Source organism: Odocoileus virginianus, unplaced genomic scaffold, assembly GCF_023699985.2.
Source record: "Odocoileus virginianus isolate 20LAN1187 ecotype Illinois unplaced genomic scaffold, Ovbor_1.2 Unplaced_Scaffold_3, whole genome shotgun sequence".
In the NCBI taxonomy this organism is placed as follows: Eukaryota; Metazoa; Chordata; class Mammalia; order Artiodactyla; family Cervidae; genus Odocoileus; species Odocoileus virginianus.
In genome coordinates, this window is record NW_027224265.1 from 2,774,037 (window position 1) to 2,800,107 (window position 26,071).

General features: G+C 39.4%; 1 protein-coding gene across 3 annotated transcripts in view; it reads left to right on the forward strand.

The window, feature by feature from the left end:
• Nucleotides 1-26,071, forward strand: part of KCNN2 (potassium calcium-activated channel subfamily N member 2) — a 480,003-nt gene that overhangs the window by 436,486 nt on the left and 17,446 nt on the right. For 2 of the 3 annotated variants that reach the window (XM_070462356.1, XM_070462357.1), the window contains 2 exons: nucleotides 3,330-3,471; nucleotides 25,049-25,159. In XM_070462356.1, the coding sequence (XP_070318457.1) occupies nucleotides 3,330-3,471; nucleotides 25,049-25,159 (253 nt within the window). The remainder of the gene's footprint in view (nucleotides 1-3,329; nucleotides 3,472-25,048; nucleotides 25,160-26,071) is intronic. The other variant, XM_070462358.1, reaches the window with a different exon arrangement.

A 26,071-nucleotide genomic window follows, 5' to 3' on the forward strand; every position in this document is an offset into this window, starting at 1 on the left:
AATGCTTTTCACTGTAACTTTCAAAGTCATTGAGTGCTCCAAACTTTGAAAACCAGATCAAAGTGCTTCAGGAAGAAGAGCTGACAGAGGTGTTCACACCTTTGCCCAAGCTGAGGAGACTGACCTGTGCGCCCCAGCGCCCTGAAGGCCCCCTAACGACCTTTGTTTATAGTATGAAATCTCAAACTTCCTCTTTGTCGTTGCTTACCAGAGGAGCAGCTTGTGCTCGGCAAGTAGGCAGGTATGTTCTAGTCACTCATGAGGTAGCAGTAACTTGAGGATATCACTCAGACATGGCCCCGTTTTCTTAGTGGCTAGCGACTGAGGACACTTTGTTGATGATGGGTGAAGACCATAGCTGTTTCAGCCAAAGATTGTAAAATGAGAAAATGCAAGTTAGAGCTGAACACTTAGTGAGGGCTCAACAAATATTTCATCTGCCTCAGGGAATCAGGGCCATCAGCTCTTAAATGTACTGGATCTTTATGTAAATCATGCTTTGTTAGGAAGGAACTTTGTGTCACAGTTGAAAATTGAATAGGACGTGAAGCTTTTGCCTCCCCTCTCTCGCCCACACTCTTGCCGAGGTAATGCATTCTCTGTTTCAGGCAGTTGCTTGATGAGGACTGTTCATAGAGAGCCTCGATATTGTGAGTGGATTATAATCCAAAGCTTGCTTCTTTTTTGAAATAGAAACCACATTCTCCCATGGCACCCCCATCACACAGGCATGGCGGGCTCCCCAAGCGGCCCACAGAGCCTGGTAGCTCAGGCATAGCTGAACTCTCAAATGTATCACACCACCCTGCTTTTATGAGCATGTTATTTATCAGAGTTTCTCAGAGGAAGTACACTCATCTATCTTCCTTGAAAGTTAGGAATACATCTTTTAAAAAAAAAAAATTGAAGTATAGTTGACTTACAGCATTGTATTAGTTTCAAGTGTATACCAAAGTGATTCAGTCATACATACATATGTTTTTTTTTTTTTTTCAGATTCTTTCCTGTTATAGATTATCATAGTTCCCTACTATGTATGTCCTTTATCAGTGTTATTTATGGTAGGCCTTGTTATTTATCAATTTTACTTATGGTAGTATGTGTCTGTTAATCCCAAACTCCTAAGTTACCCCTCCCCCCCTTTCATAACCATGAGTTTGTTTTTTGTGTCTGTTTCTGTTTTGTAAATAAGTGCATTTGTATCTTTTTTTTTTTTAGATTCCACCTATAAGCAATATCATATGATACTTGTCTTTCTCTGTCTGACTTACTTTACTTAGTATGACAATCTCTAGGCCCACCCATGTCACTGCAAATGGCATTATTTCATTTGTTTTTTAGTGATTGAGTAATATGAGGAGTAAGGCTTCCTGGTGGCTCAAAAGGTAAAGAATCTGTCTGCAGTGCAGGAGATGCAGGAGACATGGGTCCAATCCCTGGGTGGGGAAGATCCCCTGGAGAAGGAAATGGCAACCCACTCCAGTATTCTTGCCTGAGAAACCCCATGGACAGGGGAGCCTAGTGGGCTACAGTCCATAAGGTCGCGAAGTGTCAGGCATGACTGAGCACATGTGTCTATCTGTCTGTCTATCTACCTACCTAATATGAGGAAGACATTATCTTGCCCTCCCTTTTGGCAGAGACAGCCTCTCCACTCAGCCATCCTGGGAAGACGGGACTCTGCCTCTGAGTCACGATGCCGTTTCCTGGAGCAGAATGGTGAGGCTGCTGTCCTCCTGCCACCAGACACTCGCCGGATGCTGCCCAGCAAGGGCTGGCTGGGGCACACCTGCCCTGCCCTTTTCTTTCAGAAGATACGGCGATGCCACCACGCCTCCTTGCTCTGGGTTTCTACTTACTCCAGCCAGGGATTTCTCTTTCCCAGACCAGTGTAGCAGGAAATACCATTTCTTAGCTTCTCTCTTGTTTGGAAGCAAACAAAACAGTGTAAAAGTGATAAGCATAGGCCCTAAGACAGAGATAAGAGCCCCTGTCTCCACTGTCAGAGGGATAGCGCTACAGGGGAAAGCTTATCCTCTTTAACCTTCCTGCACTTTGGGTTATGGCAGAAGCCTTGGTGTGAGAAAAAGAACAGAAAAGAAGAAACCTCAGAGGACGTAATGGCGCAATGTAGGTTGTGTATGGGATCAATCCTGGGGCTCAGGTCACAGGGCAGCCTTCTTGCCTCCACAGCTCTGACTACACAGACAGATGGTTGAGCTGAAAGGCAGAACTGAGTGAATGCCAGCTCGGGGGTTATCAGCATGCTTCGGAGACCAAGAAACAAGGAAGGGAAAGCTGTTCCCAGTGGTTCCTGAGAGCTGGAAAGAAAGGGTGGTCCTAACACAAGTAGAGTGAGGAGTAAGGAATGCCCGTGACTGCTCCCCTGGGCGAGGGCCACCCTGCCCACGACTGTGCAGGGCACACATCCAGGGCAAGTTCCTCCCGGTGACCACTGGCATGGCCTGACGCTTGTATGCATGATGGATAGCAGTGCCCACGAGCGGCCGAGTTACTGCTCAACACTGCTAATTCAAGCCAGACATTGGAGGGTATCTCTTTCTGAGATAAAAGCCTTCCTCCTCATTAGAAAGACTTGACACCTTGTAGGATAACCAGGAGAAGCTGCATACCTCTCCTTCTTTTGACTACAAACTCTTATGTGCGTAACTCGGGAGGCAATGACTTACAGTAAGCTCTAGTTCTGGGTGTGGACTGTGTAATCAAAGATGTTTTTCCCATCTTCAAGGAGGATAAATAGTACAGGACAGTTACAGTCTAGTCCTGCGGTGAAGGAAAACACAGGATATTGAGGGAGCCCCCGGGAGGGGCTGGGAGAAGAACAGACAGAAGAGGCTCCTGACTGAATTGATTTTGAAGGGTCAAAATTGGCCCACTAGGGAAACAGATAGCGAAGGGGATCCCATGGCTCCTCCTGATACAGAGGCGCAGAAGGAGATTGGGCAACCACATATCATCCTACACGTTGGGCACATCAGTGGACATCAAGGAAGGAGGAGATTTTTGTGAGCAAAACAAGAGCAGACTCAGACATAAATGTGCATTAGTCAGATAACACCAGTGATAAAAGCTATTTTCATATTTTGCAGCTTCCCTTTCAAATTATTTTTAAAGTTGAAGAAATCCTGATGTCTTTCACATTACTTAGGTAGAACCCCAATTTTACTTATAATAGTGAGCTGTGAAAACCTCTAAATAGAGCATTTTGTAGAAGCTACTTAGTAAATTCATGGGATGGAGTCAAGCTGCCCATGGTGGCCCTCCTCTAGATTAATTATAAAGGACTGGCTTTGTTTGCTATTTTTCAGGTACCATGATCAACAGGATGTTACTAGCAACTTCCTTGGAGCAATGTGGTTGATATCAATAACTTTTCTCTCCATTGGTTATGGTGACATGGTACCTAACACATACTGTGGGAAAGGAGTCTGTTTGCTCACTGGAATTATGGTAAGTGTCTTTTCACTGTCCATCTCTTTTATAAATACTCAATGCTACTTAGTCCATTCCATCTATGTGTATAAGTCATGGTAAAATATTTGATTTCCCAGCAGCAGAAAGGCAGCATACATAAATCAATTTTCTGTTGGAAGAGAACATCAACAGTTTTCATCCTTTTTTAATTTAAATGAAATATAGTTGTTGTACAGTGTTGTTAATTATTGCTGTGCAGCAAAATGATCCAGTTATACATGTGTATGTGTATTCTTTTTTAACATTCTTTTCCATTATGGTTTATCATCAGGATACTGAATATAGTTCTCTGTGCTGTGCAGTAGGACCTTGTGGTTCATTCACTCTGTATAAGCTTACATCTTCTAACCCCAGCCTCCCTCTCTACCCATCTCCGAAACCCGCCCGCCTTGGTCACCATAAGCCTCTTCTCTATGTCCGTGGTTCTGTTTCACAGATAGGTTCATTTGTGTCATATTTTAGATTCCACATGTAAGTGATATCATATGGTATTTGTCTTTCTCTTTCTGACTTAGTATGATAATCTCTAGTTTCATCCATGTTGCTGCAAATAGCATTATTTCATTCCTTTTCAGGGCTGAGTAGTATTTCATCGTGTATATACCACATCTTCTTGACCCATTCATCTGCCAGTGGACGTATATGTTGTTTACATGTCTTACCTATTGTAGATAGTGCTGATATGAGCAAAGGGGTGCATGTTTCTTTTTGAATTATAGTTTCATCTGGATATATGCCCAAGAGTGGGATTGCTGGATCATATGGTAATTCTATTTTTAGTTTTCTGAGGAACCTCCATACTGTTTTCCACAGTGGCTGCACCAATTTACATTCCCACCAACAGTGTAGGAGGGTTCCCTTTTCTCCACACCCTCTCCAGCATTTGTTATTTGTAGACTTTTTAATGATGGCCATTCTGACTGGTGTGAGGTGGTACCTCATTGTGGTTTTGATTTGCATTTCTCTAATAATTAGTGATGTTGAGCATCTTTTCATGTGCCTATTGGCCATCTGTATGTCTTTGGAGAAGTGTCTATTTAGCTCTTCTGCCCATTTTTGAATTGGGTTGTTTTTTCTTGTTGTTGAGTTGTACAAGCTGTTTGTATACTTTGGGAAATTAATCCCTTGTTGGAAGCATTGTTTGCAAATATTTTCTTCCATTCTGTAGGTTATCTTTTCATTTTGTTTATGGTTTCCTTTGCTGTGCAAAAGCTTGTAAGTTTGATTAGGTCCCATTTGTTTTTGTTTTTATTTCTATTGCCTTGAGAGACTGCCCTAAGAAAACTGGTATGATTTATGTCAGAGAATGTTTTGCCTATGTTCTCTTCTAGGAGTTTTATGGTGTTGTGTCTTCTATTTAGGTCTTTAAACTATTTTGTGTTGATTTTTGTGTATGGCATAAGGGCATGTTCTAATTTAATTGATTTACATGGGGCTGTCCATCTTTCCCAACACCACTTGCTGCACACACGTTTTCCTACTGTATATTCTTACCTCCTTTGTCAAAGATTAATTGATCGTAGGTGTGTGGGTTAACAGTTTTCATCTTAATTTGCATCATGAAGCTCCGTTGAGCAAAGAGTGCTGCTGGATTTGCTCTTTGTGGGCTGTACACTAATTTGATGAGCAAATTTGATCTTAGAGCTTCAGCTTCAAGGTCAAGAATTTCTTTAAGTCTGGATTATGCCATTTCCAACTTGCCAGGTGAACTTAAATGAAATCCTCTTCTCTGAAATGTACTTTCCTCATCTGTAAAATGTGGACCATGAAAACTATCTTGAAATATATCAAACAGTTGAAGAATAACAATTTTTCAATTAAATAATTAGTGTTTATCATTTTAATGAGTATTTCTTTTTTATTATCTCAATTACAATGCTCACCTAGTAACTAGAAATAGAACCAAAAAAAAAAAAAAAAAGTGCAAACTGTCTCTGTCCTGCCTTCATGGAGCTTATAGTTGACCACCTTTTTTTAAAAAATAATTAACACATGAGTGTTAATTACGTTCGTGACAAGTATGTGAGGGACTAAGACTTCTGATCAGATCTGGACACTAAGGGAGAGGAATGGGATCTATTCAGAAAAAGAAATCCCTGGAAAGTTGACATTGAAACTGAGATGGGACAGGTGGTAGCCAGGCAACGTATGGGTGAGGAAGGGTATTCCAGGGAGAGGAAAAGGTTTGTATGAAGAAAGTGAAGCCGGGGAGGGACTTGTTGTGTGGGCACAAGGCCGCTGGGTCAGGAGTGTCCAGAGTGAGGTGGGAGAGAGACGCAGGGCTGGGAGTGGGAGGCCAGGCCTTATGGAGCTCTTGAGTGGCGTTTGCTGCCTGTCGTGGCATGCCCCTCTGCTAGGACACCAAGCAGGCTCAGACATGTTCCTTGTCCCTTACTCACCATGATGCGGCCAGGACTGATGTGTGCCATTTACTTTAGATGTAAGAAAATGGGAGGCTATCAAGTTGTCTAAGATTAACTGCCATGTGGTGTGAGCTTTGAAATGTCTGCCCCAGAAGCTCCTTTTAGTGACCTGGGTTCTCCTCATTCCTTTTCTGCTTTTTTAGCTGGGTTACAGCAAAGAGCATCATCCTTGTGCTAGTTTGGTTTCTGTCTGCGGAAGGATGTGAAGTAGCATTGGCAGCTCTGTAGGCAGGAAATTCCCAGAATGCCTCAAGCCAGGCATCTCTGCCCAAAGCCTCTACTGTGTCCACCCTCCGGTTGGCACAAGAGAAGCAGGCTCTCGAAGTGAGGACCTCTGAAGGGTGGCCAGGGCAGTGTGTACCCTTGTAGCAGCTGCTTAGGAAGATTGCTGAAAGAGTTAGAACTAGCTGGAAGAACTGAGTGTCCGTGACATATACCGAGTAGAAACATTCTTCTCCCACTTGGTAGTACTGAACAGCTAGCTGTGAAAATAAAATCTGGGGGCTCATTTTAAGGTTACCAGTTGTAACAAGATGACCATTTGTGGAAAATGTAATTTAGCATTCTTTGCTTGTAAAAGAAAATACAGTTTTATGAATTTTAGTAATTTTTATTACAATTGGTACTGTCCTTTATGATTACTCTTGGATCCCTTTCTTTTTCCTCAAAAGATGGCATTTTATTATATAGTATAATGCTTTGGGAAATAAAATTTGCATGGGTGTATTTTTGGAGGGCCCATAACAAGCCCACAAGGGACATGAATGATGCTATTTATACACACAGAACTGGTGATTGCAGAGTTTTTCCCCTTATGCTTCTTAGAAACAACTTCTTTGGCATTGGTTTTTGGCAAGACATCCACTCTTTTATTCTTGAATCAGGTATGACTCAGGGTTTGTACAAACCGCTTCATTTGCCATGGATCAGAGCCAAGTTTGAGGTTAACCTTGCCTGGCTGTTGTAATACTTTTATCTTTCCTTGATTTTTTTCTCTGTCCCTAACATGTCAAGAACAGCTCCTACAAAGTCCCATCTGACAGCACAAATCTTTTATCCCATTCCTTAAACTACTTCCTTGCTTAAGTTTCACTTGTAATCTTACTTTGTTTTTAGAAAATATGTTCTAAGCCACTTAATCTATATGGAGACAAAAGTATTACATGCAGTGAAATTCACAGTGTCTTCACTGCTGCCCTCTGAACTCATGTTGTAAACTTTAGTCCTCTGTCCTTAATCTGAGGAGCTCCATTCCATTTCCCTCTTAAGAACAGACATTTCTTAATTAACTTGATGAGAAGTTGTTTACTTCATATAGAAAAATTGAGTGCTCTTTGACTAGTCTATTTGCAAAGCTGTATACAGTTGCATAGTCTTTATCCACTGGCCAAGCAAATTTACACATAGTCAAGCCACAAAGCAGTGGTCTGGGGGTGTTTCTGGGAAGTTGGTTATAGCCCATGTAGATTTCCTGGGGATCAGGAGCCTATGTATTGAGGTTACCTAGAAACTAGTACAGAGAGTGGCTGACAAATTTTGTTTTCTAAAAGAGGTTTTCTCAGAGTCTGTATAAAAAGTTAGTTTCCACTTGTTTTTATTTTGTCAGACATCTTTTTTTTTTTTTTGCCTTTGATCACATGAAATTTAAATACCAGCTTGTTGCATTGGAATTGCCTAAGTCAAATATGACTTGCTTTTAATTTCAGGCTCTTTTATTCATATATTTTTCTTTCTTTCTTCTTCCAGCCTGTTCTCCCCTGCGCTTTTGCAATGCATGTTTAGATAAACTGTACATTGTCACATTTCTCATGAGTCATTGCTCTGTGTTTCTCTGGCCTTTAATAAATTGTGGGAAAGGAGCACAAGTCCCATTACCCCTGGGGGAGCAGGGTCAGCCCTGCATCATCTTGCTCATCATCTCGGAAGCACTGTGACTCCTTACGTTCCTTTATATTTCAGTTTTCCCGTTCTTGTGTTTATGAAATTTTGATAGAATTTATACCCTTATGTGATTGTTTCACTTTGAAGCATATAAAGTACAGTTGATTTGAATGCTAACACCTGCAAAGCTTTCTACATTTCAACACGGTAGACATAAAGAAATTAGCAGTACATGTTTTCTTCATAAAGCTAATGAAAGTAATGAATTATTTCATAGAATCATCTTAGGTGTTCACATTTCATTGGTTAAAAACTCAAAATGAAACTGTAATTTAAAAATTTTAAATAACAATTTATATCATGAATTACTTTGGGGAGCCAAGGACATTAGGATAAAGCTCATTTCTGCCATGGTTCTTGGCAGAAATGTATTGTTAAACCATGAGGAAAGAGAGTTTCCATATTTCTAAGAAAGAAACAAATGGTCTTATCAAAAAATAACTTCTCCTTGGCTGACATGTAAGTTGTAAATCCAAGACAATCATGGAAAGGTTTTAAAATAAATTTTAGGCTGTGTTTACAATGCTATGTAAAGATTATCAAAATACTAAAACAAGGGGTTTTATATATTAAAATGCCTGAACGAGAATTCCGTTGTGCTAGATCAAATGAGTCAAGACCTAACTAATATTAGAGCTGACGAAACAAAGATCTCTTCCCTTTCCGTGGGTCTTATTTTAAAAACACAAGATTATAGAGTTGCCTAATAGACAAAGTCCTCATTACCCTTCAAGAGAAAACAACTGAGGTTGTCATTATTTACCTTTTTTCTTATTCTTCTATCCTTCCTCTTTTTAAAAAAATTGTACTGAAGTGTAGTTGTTTTACAATGTTTTGTTAATTTCTTCTATACAACAAAGCGACTCAGTTATACATGCACACATATCATATTGTCTTATTATAATTTGTCACAGGATATCCAATATCGTATAGTTCCCTGTGCTATACAGTAGGACCTCATTGCCTATCCCTCCTGTGTATACTAGTTTGCCTCTGCTAATCCCAGACTCCTAATCCTTCCTCCCCTATCCCACCCTCTTTGGCAACCACAAGTGTATTCTGTATGTCTGTGAGTCTGTTTTTGTTTTGTAGATATGTTGACTCGAGTAGTATTTCAGATTTCACATGTAAGTGATATTATATGGTATTTGTCTTTCTGACTTACTTCACTTAGTATGATAATCTCTAGGTCCATCCATGTTGCTGCAGGTGGCATTATTTCATTCTTTTTATGGCTGAGTAGTACTCCGTTGTCTATATAGACCACATCTTCTTTATCCTTTCATCTGTTGATGAACATTTAGGTCGTTTCCATGTCTTAGCTATTGCAGATTGTGCTGCTGTGTATATAAGGATACATGTATCTTTTCAAATTATAGTTTTTAAAATATATATGCCCAGGAGTGAGACTGCTAGATCATATGGCAGTTCTGCTCCATAGTGGTTGAACCAACTTACTCCCAGCAATAGTGTTTGAGAGTTCCTTTTCCCTACACCCTCTCCAGCATTTCTGTTTGTAGACTTTTTATGATGGCCATTCTGACTGGTGTGAGGTGGTACCTCATTGTAGTTTTGATTTGCATTTCTCTAATAATTAGCAGTGTTGAGCATCTTTTCATGTGCCTATTGGCCATCTGTATGTCTTCTTTGAAGAAATGTCTGTTTAGCTCTTCTGCCCATTTTTGAATTGGTTTTTTTTTGTTGTTGTTATTAAGTTGTATTAGCTGTTTGTATATTTTTGAGATGAAGACCTTGTCAGTTGTGTCATTTGCAAATATTTTCTCTGACTCTGTAGGCTGTTTTGTTTATAGTTTCCTTTGCTATAGGCTTCGCTTGTGGCTTAGCCGGTAAAGAATCCACCTGCAATGCAGAAGACCTGGGTTCAATCCCTGGTTTGGGAAGATCCCCTGGAGAAGGAAAAGGCTACCCACTCCAGTATTCTGGCCTGGAGAATTCCAGGGACTATATAGTCCATGGTTCGCAAAGAGTCGGACATGACTGAGTGACTTTCACTTCACTTCATTTCCTTTGCTGTTCAAAAGCTTGTAAGTTTGATTAGTTCCCATTGGTTTATTTTTTGCTTTTATTTCCATTGCCTTGGGCCACTGGCTTAAGAAAACATTGGTACAGTTTATGTCGGAGAATGTTTTGCCTATATTCTCTTCTAGGAGTTCTATGGCGTCTTGTCTTATGTTTAGGTTTTTAAGCCATTTTGAGTTGATCTTTGTGTATGGTGTGAGAGTGTGTTCTAACGTCACTGACTTACATGCGACTGTCAGACTTTCCCAGCACCACTTGCTAAAGAGAATGTCTTCTCCTCATTGTATGTTCGTGCCTGCTTTTTGAAGATTAATTGTGCATAGATGTGTGGGTTTATTTCCAGGCTCTCTATTTTGTTCCATTTATCTGTATGTCTGTTTCTGTGCCAATAGCATGCTATTTTGATTACTGTAGCTTTGCAGTATTGTCTGAAGTCTGGTGGGTTATACCTCCAGCTTTGTTCTTTTTCCTCAGGATTGCTTTGGCAATTCTGGGTCTTTTGTGGTTCCATATAAATTTTACTATTATTTTTTCTATTTCTGTGGAAAATATCACATTGATATTTAATAGGGATCACATTGAGTCAGTAGTATGACCATTTAAAAAATATTAATTCTTCCCATCCAAGAGCATGGGATAGCTTTCCATTTCTTTGAATCATGTTTCATTTTCTGTACTAATGTTTTGAATTCTCAGTATGTAAGTCTTTCACCTTTTTGGTGAGATTTATTCCTAAGTTTTTGTGGGGTTTTTTTGGTGTGATTTTGAAAGAGATTGCTTACATTCCCTTTTTGATATTTCATTGTTAGTGTAAAGAAATGCAACCATTTTCCATATGTTAATCTTGTATCCTGCTATGTTGCTGAATTAGTATATCAGTTCTAGTAATTTTTGAGTGGAGTCTTCAGGGTTTTCTTTATATATATTTTACCATGTCATCTGCATATAATGACAATTTTACCTCTCTTCTATACATTTGAACACATTTTATTTCTTTCTTTTTTTTTTGGTCTGATTGCTGTGCTTAAAGACTGCCAGTATTTTTTAAAGAGAAGTGGTGAGAGCGGGCATCCTTGTGTTGTTCTAGATTTTAGTAAGCAGGCTTTCAGCTTTGAATATTATATTAGCTATGGTTTGTCATAACAGCTTTTACTATGATGAGATATATTCACTTTATATACATTTTCATCAGGATTTTTATCATAAATGAATGTTGAATTTTATCAAATGCTTTTTCTGCATCTATTGAGATGGTCATATGGTTTTTGTCCTTTTGTTGGTGTGGAGTATCGCATTGATTAATTTGCATGTGTTGAACCATCCTTGTGAACCTAGAATGAATCCAACTTGGTCGTGGTTTATGGCCTTTTTTATGTGCTTTCGGATTCAGTTTGCTAATATTTTGTTGAGAATGTTTCTGTCTATATTCACCAAAGATATTAGCTTGTAATTTTCTTCTGTAGTATTGTCTTTGGTGACAGTGGTGTCATAGAATGTCTTCAGGAGTGTTTCTTCCACTTCAGTCTTTTCGAAGAGTTTGAGGAGTATTGGCATAAGTTCTTTGTATGTTTGGTAGAATTCTCCAGTGAAGCCTTCTGGTCATAGGCTTTTGCACTTAGGGATTTTTTTTTTATTATTATTACTGATTTGATTTCATTTCTAGTGACTGGTCCATTCAAGTTATCTATTTCTTCTTGATTCAGTTTCCATGGGTTATATGTTTCTTAAAGGTCGTCCATTTCTTTGAGATTGTCAAATCTTTAAGATTGTCAGTTTATAATTTTTCATAATATTCTCTTGTTGTTTTTTTTCTGCAGTATCTTGCTATTGCTCCTCTTTCATTTCTTACTTCATTTGGGTCATCTGTCTTCCCTGTAAGCCTGGCCAGAGGTTTGTAAATTCTCTTTATCCTTTCAAAGAACAAACTCTTGGTTTTATTGATATTTTTTCAAATCTCTATTTTATTTATCTCCTCTCTGATCTTTGTTATTTCCTTCCTTCTGCTGAATTTAGGTTTTGTTTGTTCTTTTTCTAATTCTTTTAGGTGGTGGATTAGGTTATTTATTTTATATTTTTCTTGTTTCTTAAAGAAGGCTTGTGTGAACTTTCCTCTAAGAATAGCTTTTGCTGCATGCCATAGGTTTTGAATGGTTGTATTTTTGTTGTTATTTGCCTCAAGACATTTTTTAATTTTTTCTTTGATTTCATCATTGATCCATTGTTTTTTTGTTTTTGTTTTGCGAGCATGTTGTTTAGTCACCAAGTAATTGTTTTTGTTTTTTTTTTCTCATTTCTTTTTCTGTGACTGATACCTAGTTTCATGCCACTGCAGTCAGAAAAGGTGATTGAAATAATTTCTATTTAGGCTTGTTTTGTACCCAAGAATGAGGTCAATCCTAGAGCATGTTCCAAGTCACGTGAAAAGGGTGCATATTCTCCTTTTAGCTACAATGTCCTTAATAAGTCTAGGTGTTCTGTTGTATCATTTAGGGTCTCTGTTGCCTTATTGATTTTTGTCACAAAGATCTGCTCACTGATGTGTGTCCTATTTATCCTTAAATTCTGCCATTTTTATTATAATATGTCTTGGTGTAGGTCTGTTTGGGTTTATCTTGTTTGGGACCCTCTGTGCTTCCTGTATCTGAATATCTGTTTCCTTCTTTAGATTTCAGAAGTTTCCAGCCATAATTTCTTTAAATATATTTGCAGTACTTTCTTCTCTTTCCTTTCTTTCTGAGATCCCTATTATGCATAGGTTGGCATTCATTGTATTATCCCAGAGGTTGCTTATGTTGCTTTTATATTTTTTTAAAATTTGTGTTTCTGTCTGTTATCTTGATTGGGTGATTTCAATTATCCTGTTATCTATATCACTTATTCATTCTTCTGCATTATTAATTCTGCTTTTCATTGTCTTTAGTTCAGCTCTTGTCTCTTCGCATGAATTCTCTAATTTCTCTTGGCTCTTCCTTATAGTTTCTAATTCCTTTTTATAGTAATCTGCATTTCTGTTGATAGCCTTTCTTAATTCCTTCAGTATTTTCATTATCTCCTTATTGAATTCAATAACTATTGGACTGAATAGATATCTTTCATTGTTTGTTCTTTCAGGAGAATTCTCTCAGTTTTTTTAATTGGAAGAGGTTTTTCAGTTTCTTCATTTTACTTATATTTCTTTGCTGGCAACCTACTCCAGTATTCTTGCCTGGAAAATGCTATGGACAGAGGAGCCTGGTGGGCTATAGTCCATGAGGTTGGTCGCAAAGAGTCAGACACAATTGAGCATGCAGGCACATGAGTTTAGGAGAAACAATTTTCTCTTGTGGTCCTTGAGGGCTATTTTTATGTGGGAATGCTCCTGTGTAGCTTGCATGGATTTAATCTTTTTGGTGTGAGGGCCATTTGTAGTATGGATCCCTGTCACCTTTTCCCTGAGTGTATGCTGGCCATCATCCCCTTGACAGGAGGTGTGACTGATGCTGCACTGGGTATTGAGTGGGGCCTTCTCTTTGCTCTTTGTTATCACTGCCCTATCCAGCACAGGGTCTGCTCCCTAATTATTGGAGCAGAAGCCTGCAGCTGCATTTCTGAGCTGTGTTTCTGCTGTGCACTGTGAGGTAGGCAGGATTGGCATGCTCCCACTAGGAGAGAAGCCTCTGAGTATTCTTCTACTGGCCCCGGTCACCTACGAGTATACTCTGTTGTGTCACTTTTTACCCATTTTGTGGGCTTACAGTGTACACTGTAGTTGGCGCTGCTTTTGGCCCCAACATAACCATGGGATGCTGGCAGTCAGCCCCGGTGCCTTTCACATTTCGTTTTGCAGAAGGCCACCATCATAGATCCGCTGGAGCGAGATCCCAGGACCGTAGCAGTCAAGCACCTGTGCCTGCTGCGAGTGCTGTTGAGGCTGCTCACACCCAGGCCTGACCCAGCCCCGGTTGTCCGCACCCACAGGACCCACAACTGCTGTGTGCACTCGCGGCCCAGCCACGGGAGCACAAGCTGTTTGTTCACATGCTCCGTGGATGCTGACTTCACGGAGCCGGCAGTGGACTTGTAAATCTGCAGTTTGTGCAGCCGCGGGGAAGGATCTCAGCTCTGCTTCCTAAGCTGCACAGCCCCCGGATCTCAGCTGAGATTTCAGTCTCACCTCCGTGCGTGGACAACCTCTGGCATCTGCTCTCAGAACCACCGCGGCGTGGCTGGAGCACAAGAGCCTGCCCAAATGGGAGGGGCTGGGGCAAGGGCCAGGCTGTGCAGGCCTGCCTGGGTGGGAACCTCTCATAGAGTCCATGGAGGCGGTAGCCAGAGGTGGGGAAAGAGGCTACAAGGGAAGCCCCGTTCCTGCCTGTGTGTGCCGTTTGACAATGGCACTGCGCTTTTATGGCAGCCCAGGATTCTTCCCTGAAAACCCCTAGTCCTAGTCGCTGCTCCCCACAGTCCAGCCCGCTCAGGCTGCTCCATGCCGCCAGCAGCAGCCCTCCCCATAGATGTATCTTCTAAACCCTGCCCTCCAGCACCCAGCATGTGTGTCTCAGGCTGGGGTGCTCAGGGCAGTTGCACAGACTTTGTGTATAGGTCTCCCTGTGTCCTGCCACTAACCAGTTGTTGTGCTCTCCTCAGAACCTCTGAAGTTTCTTTTCTGTTCCAGCTAATCTCCCTGCCAGTGAAGTGATGGAGAAGGAAATGGCAACCCACTCCAGTATTCTTGCCTGGAGAATCCCGTGGACAGAGGAGCCTGGTGGGCTGCTGTCCATGGGGTCACACAGAGTTGGACACAACTGAAGCGACTTAGCATGCATGCATGCATGCATTAGAGAAGGAAATGGCAACCCACTCCAGTGTTTTTGCCTGGAGAATCCCAGGGACAGAGGAGCCTGGTGGGCTGCCATCTATGGGGTCACACAGAGTTGGACACGACTAAAGCAACTTAGCAGCAGCAGCAGCAACAGTGAAGTGAGGGAACTTCCCCGGATGTGGGAACCTCTCTTTACCATCAGAACTGCCTTCCAGAGGCACAGAACCTGTTCCACTTCATTTTTCTTTTTTCTACTTGATTACTGTAGAGGTCTTTCTTGTCCTTTCAGATGTTTGAAGTCTGCTAGTGTTCAGTAGCTGTTCTGTGAGAACTGTTCTATTTGTACATGTATTCTTGATGTATCTGTGCAAAATATGTGTTCCATGTCCTACTACCTAACCATCTTGATTCCAATCCCCTAACCTTCCCCTTTCTGAGGAGGCACTAAAGACTTGAGGATTTATTGCTGTGGATGTCATGATAAACTTTGGGATGAAGTTTAAATGGCTTTATTCTTTTGATTAGAGGTAGGCAAATAACATTGTTAGATCATGGTAACTCCTCTTTTTGTTAATACCAACTAGTTTCTAATTCTCCCCAACTTTATTATAAAGCAGTTGATTTGCTTAGCATTTAAAAAGTTACCCTAGCTACCATTTTATATCTGTACATAAAGATGCAATACAAGCTGAAAGCTGTCATTTTTCCTTACCTGTGAGTATATATGATTGTTTCAAGGGTAGAATACAGCCTCATTGATAAGAGTATCTCTTGTCTTATATTAAAATGAAAGTCATTCATCTTTAATTTTTGCTTCTCTAATTCCATAAAATTATGACAACTTCATTGGCCCTTTAGCTATTCAGAGTGGATGACTGCATTTTTGGCATAAGTTATTTTAAAATATGGGACAGTATCTTCACGTTCCTTCAGACAGTGGTTATTATCTAATAATAGGTCCTCTACTGATAGTGAACATTAGATTTCATCAGAGTCCACTATGGATTCCTCAACAAAAGTGAGGTCGCTTCACATTTGAGTGATTTAAGCTTCTTCCATCCTGTTGGTAATTCTGTATTTTAAAAAAGCAATGCATAAAATTTTCTAGTTCAGAATCATTTAAAAATCATACTAGTTAATTTTAAAATTTTTATTCAAGGAGCAAAATAATAAAAAAATAATCATTTTTTACACCACATTAGGTTAAGAACACTTCATAATTCTGTCATCATCAAATTTACCAGATATCAAAAACTCTTAACAAGGTCACATAGCATCTCAGTTAGTTGTCAGAGTTCAGTAGTTTTCATCCTGAAGGGTAGGAACACTACCCTGTTAATACAGTAGAAGATATTTGTAAAAGGAGAATAACTTAGCCAGAACTTACATGAAGAGAATGACTGGTATTAAAGAAAGCTAAACCTAAAGTATGATTATATTCCTGCTACTTCCTGTCTGCATTTAAGCATTACTTTTCCCCTGCCAGTAGAAGTAGGAGTCTTGAAAAACTAGACTAAAGCCACTCCTTGGGTTTGCATGTGTGAATAAGGAAAAAGAAAATCTTTTATCTGTCTTATACAATTTAACATGAGGTGTTTAATCCCAAATGATAATTTTGAAAATGTTTTTACTTACTTTTTGTCCCTTGGCTCTTTCTGATGTTGTTGTTCAGTCTGTAAGTCATGTCCAACTCTTTGTTACTCCATGGAGTGCAGCACATTGGACTTCCCTGTCTCTCACCATCTCCAGGAATTTGCTCAAACTCATGTCTATCGAGTCGGTGATGTCATCCAACCATTTCATTGTCTGTCGCCCCCTTCTCCTGCCTTCAATCTTTCCCAGGATCAGGGTCTTTTCCAATGAGTCAGCTCTTCACATCAGGTGGCCAAAGTATTGGAGCTCCAGCTTCAGCATCATCCTTCCAATGAATTTAGGGTTGATTTCCTTTAGGATTGACTGGTTTGATCTCCTTGCTGTCCAAGGGACACTCAAGAGTCTTCTCCAACACCACAGTTCAAAAGCATCAATTCTTCAGCACTCAGTCTTCTTTATGGTCCAACTCTCACATCCATACATGACTACTGGAAAACCATAGCTTTGACTATATGGACTTTTGTTGGCAAAGTGATGTCTTTGCTTTTTAATATGCTGTCTAGGTTTGTCATAGCTTTTCTTCCAAGGAGCAAGCATCTTTTAATTTCATGGCTGCAGTCACCATCCACAGTGATTTTGGAGTCCAAGAAAATAAAGTCTGTCACTGTTTCCATTTTTTCCCCATCTATTTGCCATGAAATGATAGGACTGGATGCCATGATCTTCATTTTTTGAATGTTGAGTTTTAAGCCAGCTTTTTTCACTCTCCTCTTTCACCTTCATCAAGAGGCTCTTTAATTCCTCTTCACTTTCTGCCATAAGGGTGGTGTCATCTGCATATCTGAGGTTATTGATATTTCTCCCAGAAATCTTGATTCCAGCTTCTGCTTCATCCAGCCTGGCATTTCACATGATGTACTCTGCATATAAGTTAAAAAGCAAAGTGATAGTATATAGACTTGATATATTCCTTCCCCAATTTGGAACCAGTCCATTGTTCCATGTCTAGTTCTGTTGATTCCTGTATACAGGTTTCTCAGGTGGCAGGTAAGGTGGTTTGGTATTCCCATCTCTTTTTCAGAATTTTCCACAGTTTATTGTGATCCACAAGTCAAAGGCTTTAGCATAGTCAGTGAAGTAAAAGTAGATGTTTTTCTGAATTATCTTGCTTTTTCTATGATCCAGTGGATGTTAGCAGTTTGATCTCTGGTTCCTCTGCCTTTTCTAAATCCAGCTTGTACATCTAGAAGTTCTTGGTTCACATACTATTGAAGCCTAACTTGAAGGATTTTGAGCATTACCTTGCTAGCATGTGAAATGAGTGCAATTGTGCAGTAGTTTGAACATTCTTTGGCATTGCCCTTTTTTGGGATTGAATGAAAATTGTCCTTTTCCAGTCCTGTGGCCACTGCTGAGTTTTTCAAATTTGCTGGGATACTGAGTGAAGCATTTAACAGCATCATCTTTTAGGATCTGAAATAGCTCAACTGGAATTCCATCACCTCCATTAGCTTTATTAGCAGCAGTGTTTCCTAAGGTCCACTTGACTTCACACTCCTGGAAGTCTGGCTCTAGTAAGTGACCACACCCTTGTGGTTATCTGGGTCATTAAAGACCTTTCATGTACAGTTCTTCTGTATATTCTTGTCACCTCTTCTTAATCTCTCTGCTTCTGTTAGGTCCATACCGTTTCTGTCCTTCATTGTCTTTCCCATTCTGGAAAGGTGTGTTCATTGAATCTCATCAAATAAAGGCCCGTTGAAAAGAATGTGTCCTTAAATTCTCACTATAGTTTCTATTTTGTGCCCAGCAGTTAGATGAGATGATAGGCCTTTTTGGCCCTAAGGCTGAATTCTCCACCATTGCCCTCAGCAGACCTTCACTTCTCCCCAAGAAAATTCCTTGAGAAATAAGGCAGCTGCTTTTAAGTGAAAGTTGTTGTAACTCTCTTGTATTCAACTCATTGTCTCTACAATTCCACCTAAATTTTCTAAATTATCAGCACTTTGAGTTGGCAGAGCTGCCCTTCCTGTCTCTGAAATACGTGTGCTCACATTGGCACCATCGCTAATAAGGAGATTTAAACTCAGAGATGACTCATTGTTGATGACCAGGTTTATGCACCACTTCCTTCTTTCCAGTCACTGAAGCTGAGCAAGCAGATCACTAAAGAAGAGTTGGGGTTCTAAACCCAGGCTTTACCATTGAACTCTAAAAGCACACACATACCTTCTCCCCTCTTCCTTGGGATGAGGACATTTTAACTGACCTCCCCTATCAACAATACAGTTCACCCTTGAACAACATGGATTTGAACTGCATGGGTCCACTTATATGCAGATATTTTTCAGTATTAAATACTACAGTACTACACAATCTGTGGTTGATTGAATTTGTTAGTAGAGGGCACACGATAAGTTATACTGTAAGTTATACTTGATTTTCAACTACAAGGAGGTTTTGTGTTCCCAGCCCCTCTTTGTTCGAGGACCAACTGTATTTGAAGATACTCAGAGGCAGGGGCATTTTAATAGAGGGAATTTGTCTTCAAAATTATTTTGAATATTGTTTATTTTCATGACCTAAAGAGATCTTGTAAAACTCCAGTGGGATATAATACTAAAGCTGAATTTTTTATGGAATCTTACTTGCCAGAAATGCTTGTCTTATGCATTTTTATGAAAAAATAATTGTGTCAGAAAAGTGCATTGAAAATATATTTATTGTTCTAGGGTATTGAGTCAATCAACTCCAGGGAGAGAAAAATGGGCAATGTTTTCAATTTCCCTTTAAAGGAAAAGTTAATATTTTAAAATGAAAGTTAATCTTTCAGCTATTTCATTAATTTAGATGTATTTTTGTAGAAAACATGATTTTTTTCAAAATAAGTGTATGTTAACAAATTTTCATTAGTGATAGTCCATCCGTCAGCTATCAAACTGAAGCTTGACCTTTTAGGAGCTATTGTAAGACAGAAGGATAATTTAAGAGTGGAATCATTTGAACATTAGCAAATTTTTGCAGTCATTCTCTGTGGTGGTGAGTATTCTGTAACTACCCTCCACATTATAAATTTCATTATTATCATGTTGAATATTTGGCAGATGCCTTTTTCAATAAGGAAAGAATCAAAACCTTTTCCCAGTGTGCTGTTAAAGGACTTTCCATTTCCATCGGCGGATATATTAAGTTACTAAAGCTTGATCCCAAAGTGGTGCTTCAACATGATTTTTAGAAGTATATTTGTAGGATGAACAACATCACTAGTGATCTAACGTAAAAATATGTCATATCTCTGAAGTTTTTGAACTATGTGATAAGTGATCTTGGGGAAAATGAGCTACTTGAACTTCTCTTACATTCTAGGGATTGACATGGCTTTCGATGTGTGTGCTATATTAGAGAAGAATACAGCAGAGAAAGGCACTACACTTTTATTTTTTGCTGTATTTATAACACAAATGATCTACAACATTGTGTTAATTTCTGCTGTACAGAAAAATGACTCAGTTATGTATATACATGTGTGTATTCTTTCTTACATGCTTTTCCATATGGTTTATCCCAGGAGATTGCATACAGCACCCTATGCTATACCTCAGGACCTTGTTGTTTATCCACGGTATATCTAACAATTTGAGTACACTAACCCAAATTCCCAGTCCATCCTTCTCCCTTTCCACCCCTCCCTTGGCAACCACAGGTCTGTTCTCTTTGTCTGTGAGTCTCTCTCTGCTTTCTAGAGAGGTTCATTGGTGCCATATTTTAGATTTCACATATAAATGGTATCATATGGTATTTGTCTTTCTCCTTCTAACTCCCCTTATTATAATAACCTCTAGGTCCATCCATGTTGCTGCAAATGCATTACTTCATTCTCTTTATAGCTGAGTAGTTTTCCATTGTGTGTATATACCACATTTTCTTTATCCATTCATCTGTTGATGGTCATTTAGGTTGCTCTCATGGCCTAGCTATTGTGAATAGTACTGCTATGAAAATAGGGGAGCATATATCTTTTCAAATTATAGTTTTGCCTGGATACATACTCAGGAGTGGAATTGCTGGATCATGTGGTAGCTCTGTTTTTAGTTTTCTGAGAAACCTCCATACTATTTTCCATAATGGCTGTACCAAATTACATTCCCACCATCAGCATAGGAGGGTTCTCTTTTCTCCACAGTCTCTCCAGCATTTATTATTTGTAGACTTTTTGATGATGGCCATTTTGACTGGTGTGAGGTGATACCTCATTGTATTTTGATTTGCATTTCTCTAATAATTAATGATGTTGAGCATCTTTTCATGTGCCTGTTGGCTATCTGTATGTCTTCTTTAGAGAAATGTCTATTTAGGTCTTCTGCCCATTTTTCATTGGGTTGCTTTTTTGTTATTGAGTTGTATGAGCTCTTTGTATATTTTGGAGTTTAAGCCCTTTTTGGTTGTGTCATTTACAAGTATCTTCTCCTATTCTTTGGGTTATCTTTTTTTGTGATTTCCTTTCCTGTGCAGAGACTTCATTTTAATTTGGCAGCATCTAAGACTCTCAAGATGTTGGGATTCAACTATAGCTTATGTTTTCTGGTTGTCTTTTGTCTGTTCACTTTAATCTAGCATAATGAGCATTAATACTTATATGTGCGCGCGCACATACACACACACACACACACACACACACACACACACATTAGTTTTCTGAGTATCTTGAAGTGGCAGGTTAGTTACTTGCTTAGTTTTTTTCTTAATAGCACAAATGAAATGGAAGAAAAGTAACCAGGATACATTTTCTGACTTTGGTGAAAGAACTATGACTCATCTCGTTAAAGGCATGCAGGGATTTTAATTTCAGAGAGTAACATATGTTAGTCCCAACTGTTTCTATATCCATTGTGATCATGGCAAGATTTGGAGAAAATGTTGTAAAAGCATATTTACATTCATTCTTATTCACTTTATGAAACAGAATGGCTCAGGAAGTAGATACTGACTGGACAATAATATCACATCATTTCTTAAATTACTATAATCATTAATGTGTTAGCAGGAACTTACTTTGAACCTAGAAAACTTTCGGGGATGAGCCAGCTTCAGTTTGCATAATTGTAAAAGTCACTTTTTTGAAACCTGATTCTATACATACCAAAACATCTTGTGATTTATTAAGAACCTGGAAGGTATAAGACTTACATGAGCTAAGGACTTTGGAAAAAAAGATTTCTAAGTGGCTTTTGGGGTATAATTAAAAGGGTACAAGTGTGATTATGGAGTGAGGGATATAAGCAATAGTTTCACTAATTACTTAACTGTCAGATTCACTTGCTTCTGTACTTTGCAACAGACGTACTAATTGTAATACACAAAACTTTTGGTGAGCTAGAGAACACTCAGCAAGAAATGGGCCAGCAGCAGGAAAAAGCAGAGCTCAAGAATAAACACAAATAAAAATCAACTTCCAAATCCTCTTGATACCAGTGATTTTCCACTCCTGTTGGGATTTTGATTTCTTTCCAGAAGAATCGCACCAGTGGCCTCCTGCCACCGGAGAACAATATTCAGCATATACAGCCAACTGCCACTTACAGCTATCTCTCTAGTGGTCGAAACCCCTCCTGTTTTTATATTCGCTGTTTATGAAAAAGCCATTGCTGCTCTTGACTTTCCCATTGCTCCTGACTGAGGAGTGCCTGGGAGCAGACATGCAACAGGTGATCCTGTACTTGTCAAGCGAATGTTCTCATGCCGTGGGTAGGTACCGATGGCTAGCCTCAGTGGTGACTGCTTCCTTCCATTGATTCAGGCTAACCTCTCTTACTATAACTCATTTATATTTTGTGGCAACAAAACAGGTTTAGATACTTCAAAAGGCCATTCTTTTCCTTCATTAGTACCCATCTCTAAAATCACTTTATGTCATTGTCTACACATGGCGCCTGTGAGCTGAGGAGAGAGTTAATACTGACAGAGTTAAAGCTTAGGGCACTTCACGGCGTCTGCTGGCAGTGTGGGAGACCTGGGTTTGATCCCTGGCTTGGGAAGGTTCCCTGGAGAAGGAAATGGCAACCGTCTCCAGTCTTCTCTCCTGGAGACTCCCATGGACAGAGGAGTGTGGCGGGCTACAGTCCATGGGGCTGAGAAGAGTCGGACACGACTGAGCGACTTCACTTTTACCCACAGCCCAAAATATCAGCATAGAAACAACACAACTCGGACATTTCCGACCCTGTCCTCTCTACCCTCTGCCTTCATGCTTCTTGTTTCTCACTTCTGAGAGTCTTCATAACTAAGTGAAGTGACACAAGTAAAAACCTTTATCTTGTGTTTAAAATAGAGAGTAGTTGATGTAGTTTGCCATTTTCCCTCCATATCCTCCTTCACTTAAAGCAGTGACTCTATGTTGGAATCACACGGAGCGCTTTAAAAGATTCTAGTCACTATCAAGTTGAAGATAACTTGGCTTAAAAGTTGTACCACTCAAACAATAAGAATAATGTTTTGCCTTATATTGGTAAGTAACCATAGTGCTCAGTTTTTAAATATTCATACTTTAAGAGTTGATAATAAACTGAAGTTTTGCTTAGAAATACAGTGCTCTATATTGTGTCATGGATATGGAAGCGATCACAAATAAGAATATATGTGATCTTACATATGGATAAAGGTATTATGAGTTGGGGTAAAGGGTGGAAAATATACCAATGGTAGTCAGAGTCCATAATTGAATAATCACTTACTCTGCCTTAATCGCCTCATGTCTCAAATCAAAAGGTTAAACCAGGTAGGTCTAATACCCTCTGGCCTCTCTCTCTGATCATATGATCAGTATCACTTCATTTCTGAGGATACTGCTCTCTCCATAGAGCTTGGTGGAAGGAGATATTTAAACCCTCTAGAAATACTGTATTTAAACAGCATTACCCTGTTAGTAAGACCATCTCTGTATATTTGTAATTATCAGATTGTGGCAATAGAAAACAGTCTATTTCCTTTTCCTCTCCTCAATCTTGTCCCTGTTTGCAACAACTCATTCAGTAAGATAAAAAATTCCTTCTTTGGTTAGGAGTTGAATGGCTAAATTACACTTATTGATTCAAATAAAGTGATTCTATAATTAATTACATAATAAAACATAAGTATGAATTATGAAGAAAGATCATTTTCCTAGGTTGAATTTTTAAGGTTAATAAAGATAGGTAAAGGTTAGGTTAAATATTTCTTAAACTACAGACTTTGTCACTTTATATGTGAGCATTTATTTGTATAAGTAATATGTATTCAATGTAAATAAGATGGACTGTTAAGGAAAGCACAAAGAATAAACTAACTTACCACTCTTCCAGCCATTGAGAGAGAAGCTCTTTTCACAGCTGGGCTTCTTTGCTTTCCAAATATGAATTCCTTTAAAAAAAAAAATAAAATTAGAATCAAGTTACATATACAAGCTTTTAACTTACTTGTCTAAATTTTATAGTCTTTAGATATTATAGGAATAAAATTTTATTATTTTTATAATATGAAAATGTTTCAAGTAATAACCAATCCCTTATTCTTAAATATTTAGGATGTAGACCACATTTAAGGAGCTGCAGAGTTGCAATTAAAACTAGTGATTTTTAAACCTGTTGGGAATGAGGAAAACCAGGTTTCCTTGTGTACATTTGAGATTCTCTTGGAGGGCTATTCAGTGAGCATCCTACCATCTTAGCTAACATAAAGAGGATGCTATTTAAAGCTAGTTTAAAAAGATTTAAGTCCATTGCAAGATCCCCAAGTACCATAAGGTCTCACTGTTTGTGCCCGTCTTCTGCGGCTCACTGTTATCTCTGTACCCAGACAGCTAGGTAGTCTCAGCTCTCTGTGGTTCTCCCAAGGTTGAGGCTCTGTCTGGGCCCTCCCAAGGGTGTCCCAGCTTTGCCTCCTGACCCTGAATGTAATCACTGGTCTTTGAATCAAGAAGACCTCGTGCCTCACAACTTGGAATGCATGCACCTTGACCCCAGAGCAGCAGGGCTTTCATCTCTGGAGCATGGCAGTATCACACTTCTCCTAAGAGGTCAGTACGATAGCCTATAACTTAGAGAAGGGACCACTGTTGAGTTTTTCAGAATAAGGATGGCACGTGCCTTTCTTCACGCTGGTAAACATCTGGGGCAGTAAGGTGGTTATCCCTGATCTTTAGTATTTCCTATATGTGTGTTGTCCGGGTTCAGACCTTTCTGCGATCCTTTCTGTTCTATGCATGGACCGGTTTGAAGCTGTGCATACAATGCATCTGTTTCCATTCCTGACTTTTTACAGTTGGCCATCCTGAAGACCTGCTGGTTTTTTCTTGACAGATTATAGAATTTTACTTTTTAGAGAATAATCCTTAGTTCCTTTCTGTGAATTTATGCTAATTCACTGGTTTATGTTTCTGTTTTGCTCTGTCTTTAAGTGTAACTGATTTGCTCTGTTTTTAAGTCTGAAAATTCACCAAGTTGCTGTTTTACCGTTCATTTCATGTAATTAAACTACGTTCGATATAAACATCACATTTTAGTTCTTAGTTCACCTATTTTACATTTTTTAACATCAGTCTAAAGGCATGTTACTTATGTTTATTGGCCATGCAGTTTCTGTCATATTGATGGAAGACAGCGATTATTACAGTTTACTTTTTATCTCTAGGTAGTCATGTACATAGTACAAAACATTATTTAATGTGGTTGAGACCAAAAATAGTAACTCTCGGGGCTTTCTCGTCTCTCCTGCTTTTCAGGGAGCTGGTTGCACAGCCCTGGTGGTAGCTGTGGTAGCGAGGAAGCTAGAACTTACCAAAGCAGAAAAGCACGTGCACAACTTCATGATGGACACTCAGCTGACAAAGAGAGTAAGTTACCGCCCCTGTGGCTCCAAAGGGAAGAGTCGTGTTTTTCTTTCTTTGTTTTAAGTCATTTTATATCGGGATATAGTTGATTTGCAATGTCATTATAGTTTCAGGTGTATAGCAAAGTGATTTACTAATATGTGCTCTGGGGTCTCCTCCTGATGCCAGTCCCCTAGTCTGGGGACCCCCTATGTGGGTTCAGACCTCTCACTCCTATGAGAGAACAGAGGGAGAGAATCTCTGTGATATAATTATTTTTCAGTGTGAGGGTTGCCTACCTGTGGGGTATGGGACTGGACTGAATCACGAATGCGCCCCTCCTGCCATTTCGTTGTGGCTTCTTCCTTTGGAAGGAGCATGTCTTTTTTGGTAGGTTCTAGTCCTTTTTTGTTGATGGTTGTTCAGCAATTAGTTATGATTTTGGAAGTAAGCGCAGATCCTTCTACTCTGCCGTCTTGTCCGGAGCTCTTATTTGCTGTCACTGTTGGGCAATAACAGTTTTACTTTGACCGCTGAAGCTGGAATGACATGGTTTAAAGTGAAAGCCTTCCTGAAGTCAGTTCCATCTTTTCACGTGAAGACTAAACTTTTCCTAACTTTAGGTCAGTCAGGAAATAATTGGGAAACCTTGGTATTTACTCAAGTATAAAAATAGACCACATAAGTCTAATGTTGTTGGGGTTCTGAATTAACTGCTATATTCCAGGGATCAGAGAGTTTTAAACTTTCATAATGCTCTTCCTTCAGCAAATCAGATGAAAGTTGTGTCTCTTCCTGCCTGGCAAAAAAAAGACTTGTGTTCTCCCTTATGTTGCACTTGGGTCCCCTTTAAGGATCTAGATCTGAGAGCTAAGTGACCTTCCTTTAGTTTTAAAGACTAGGACCTATTTCCCCTAACTGATCAAGTTTCTGATG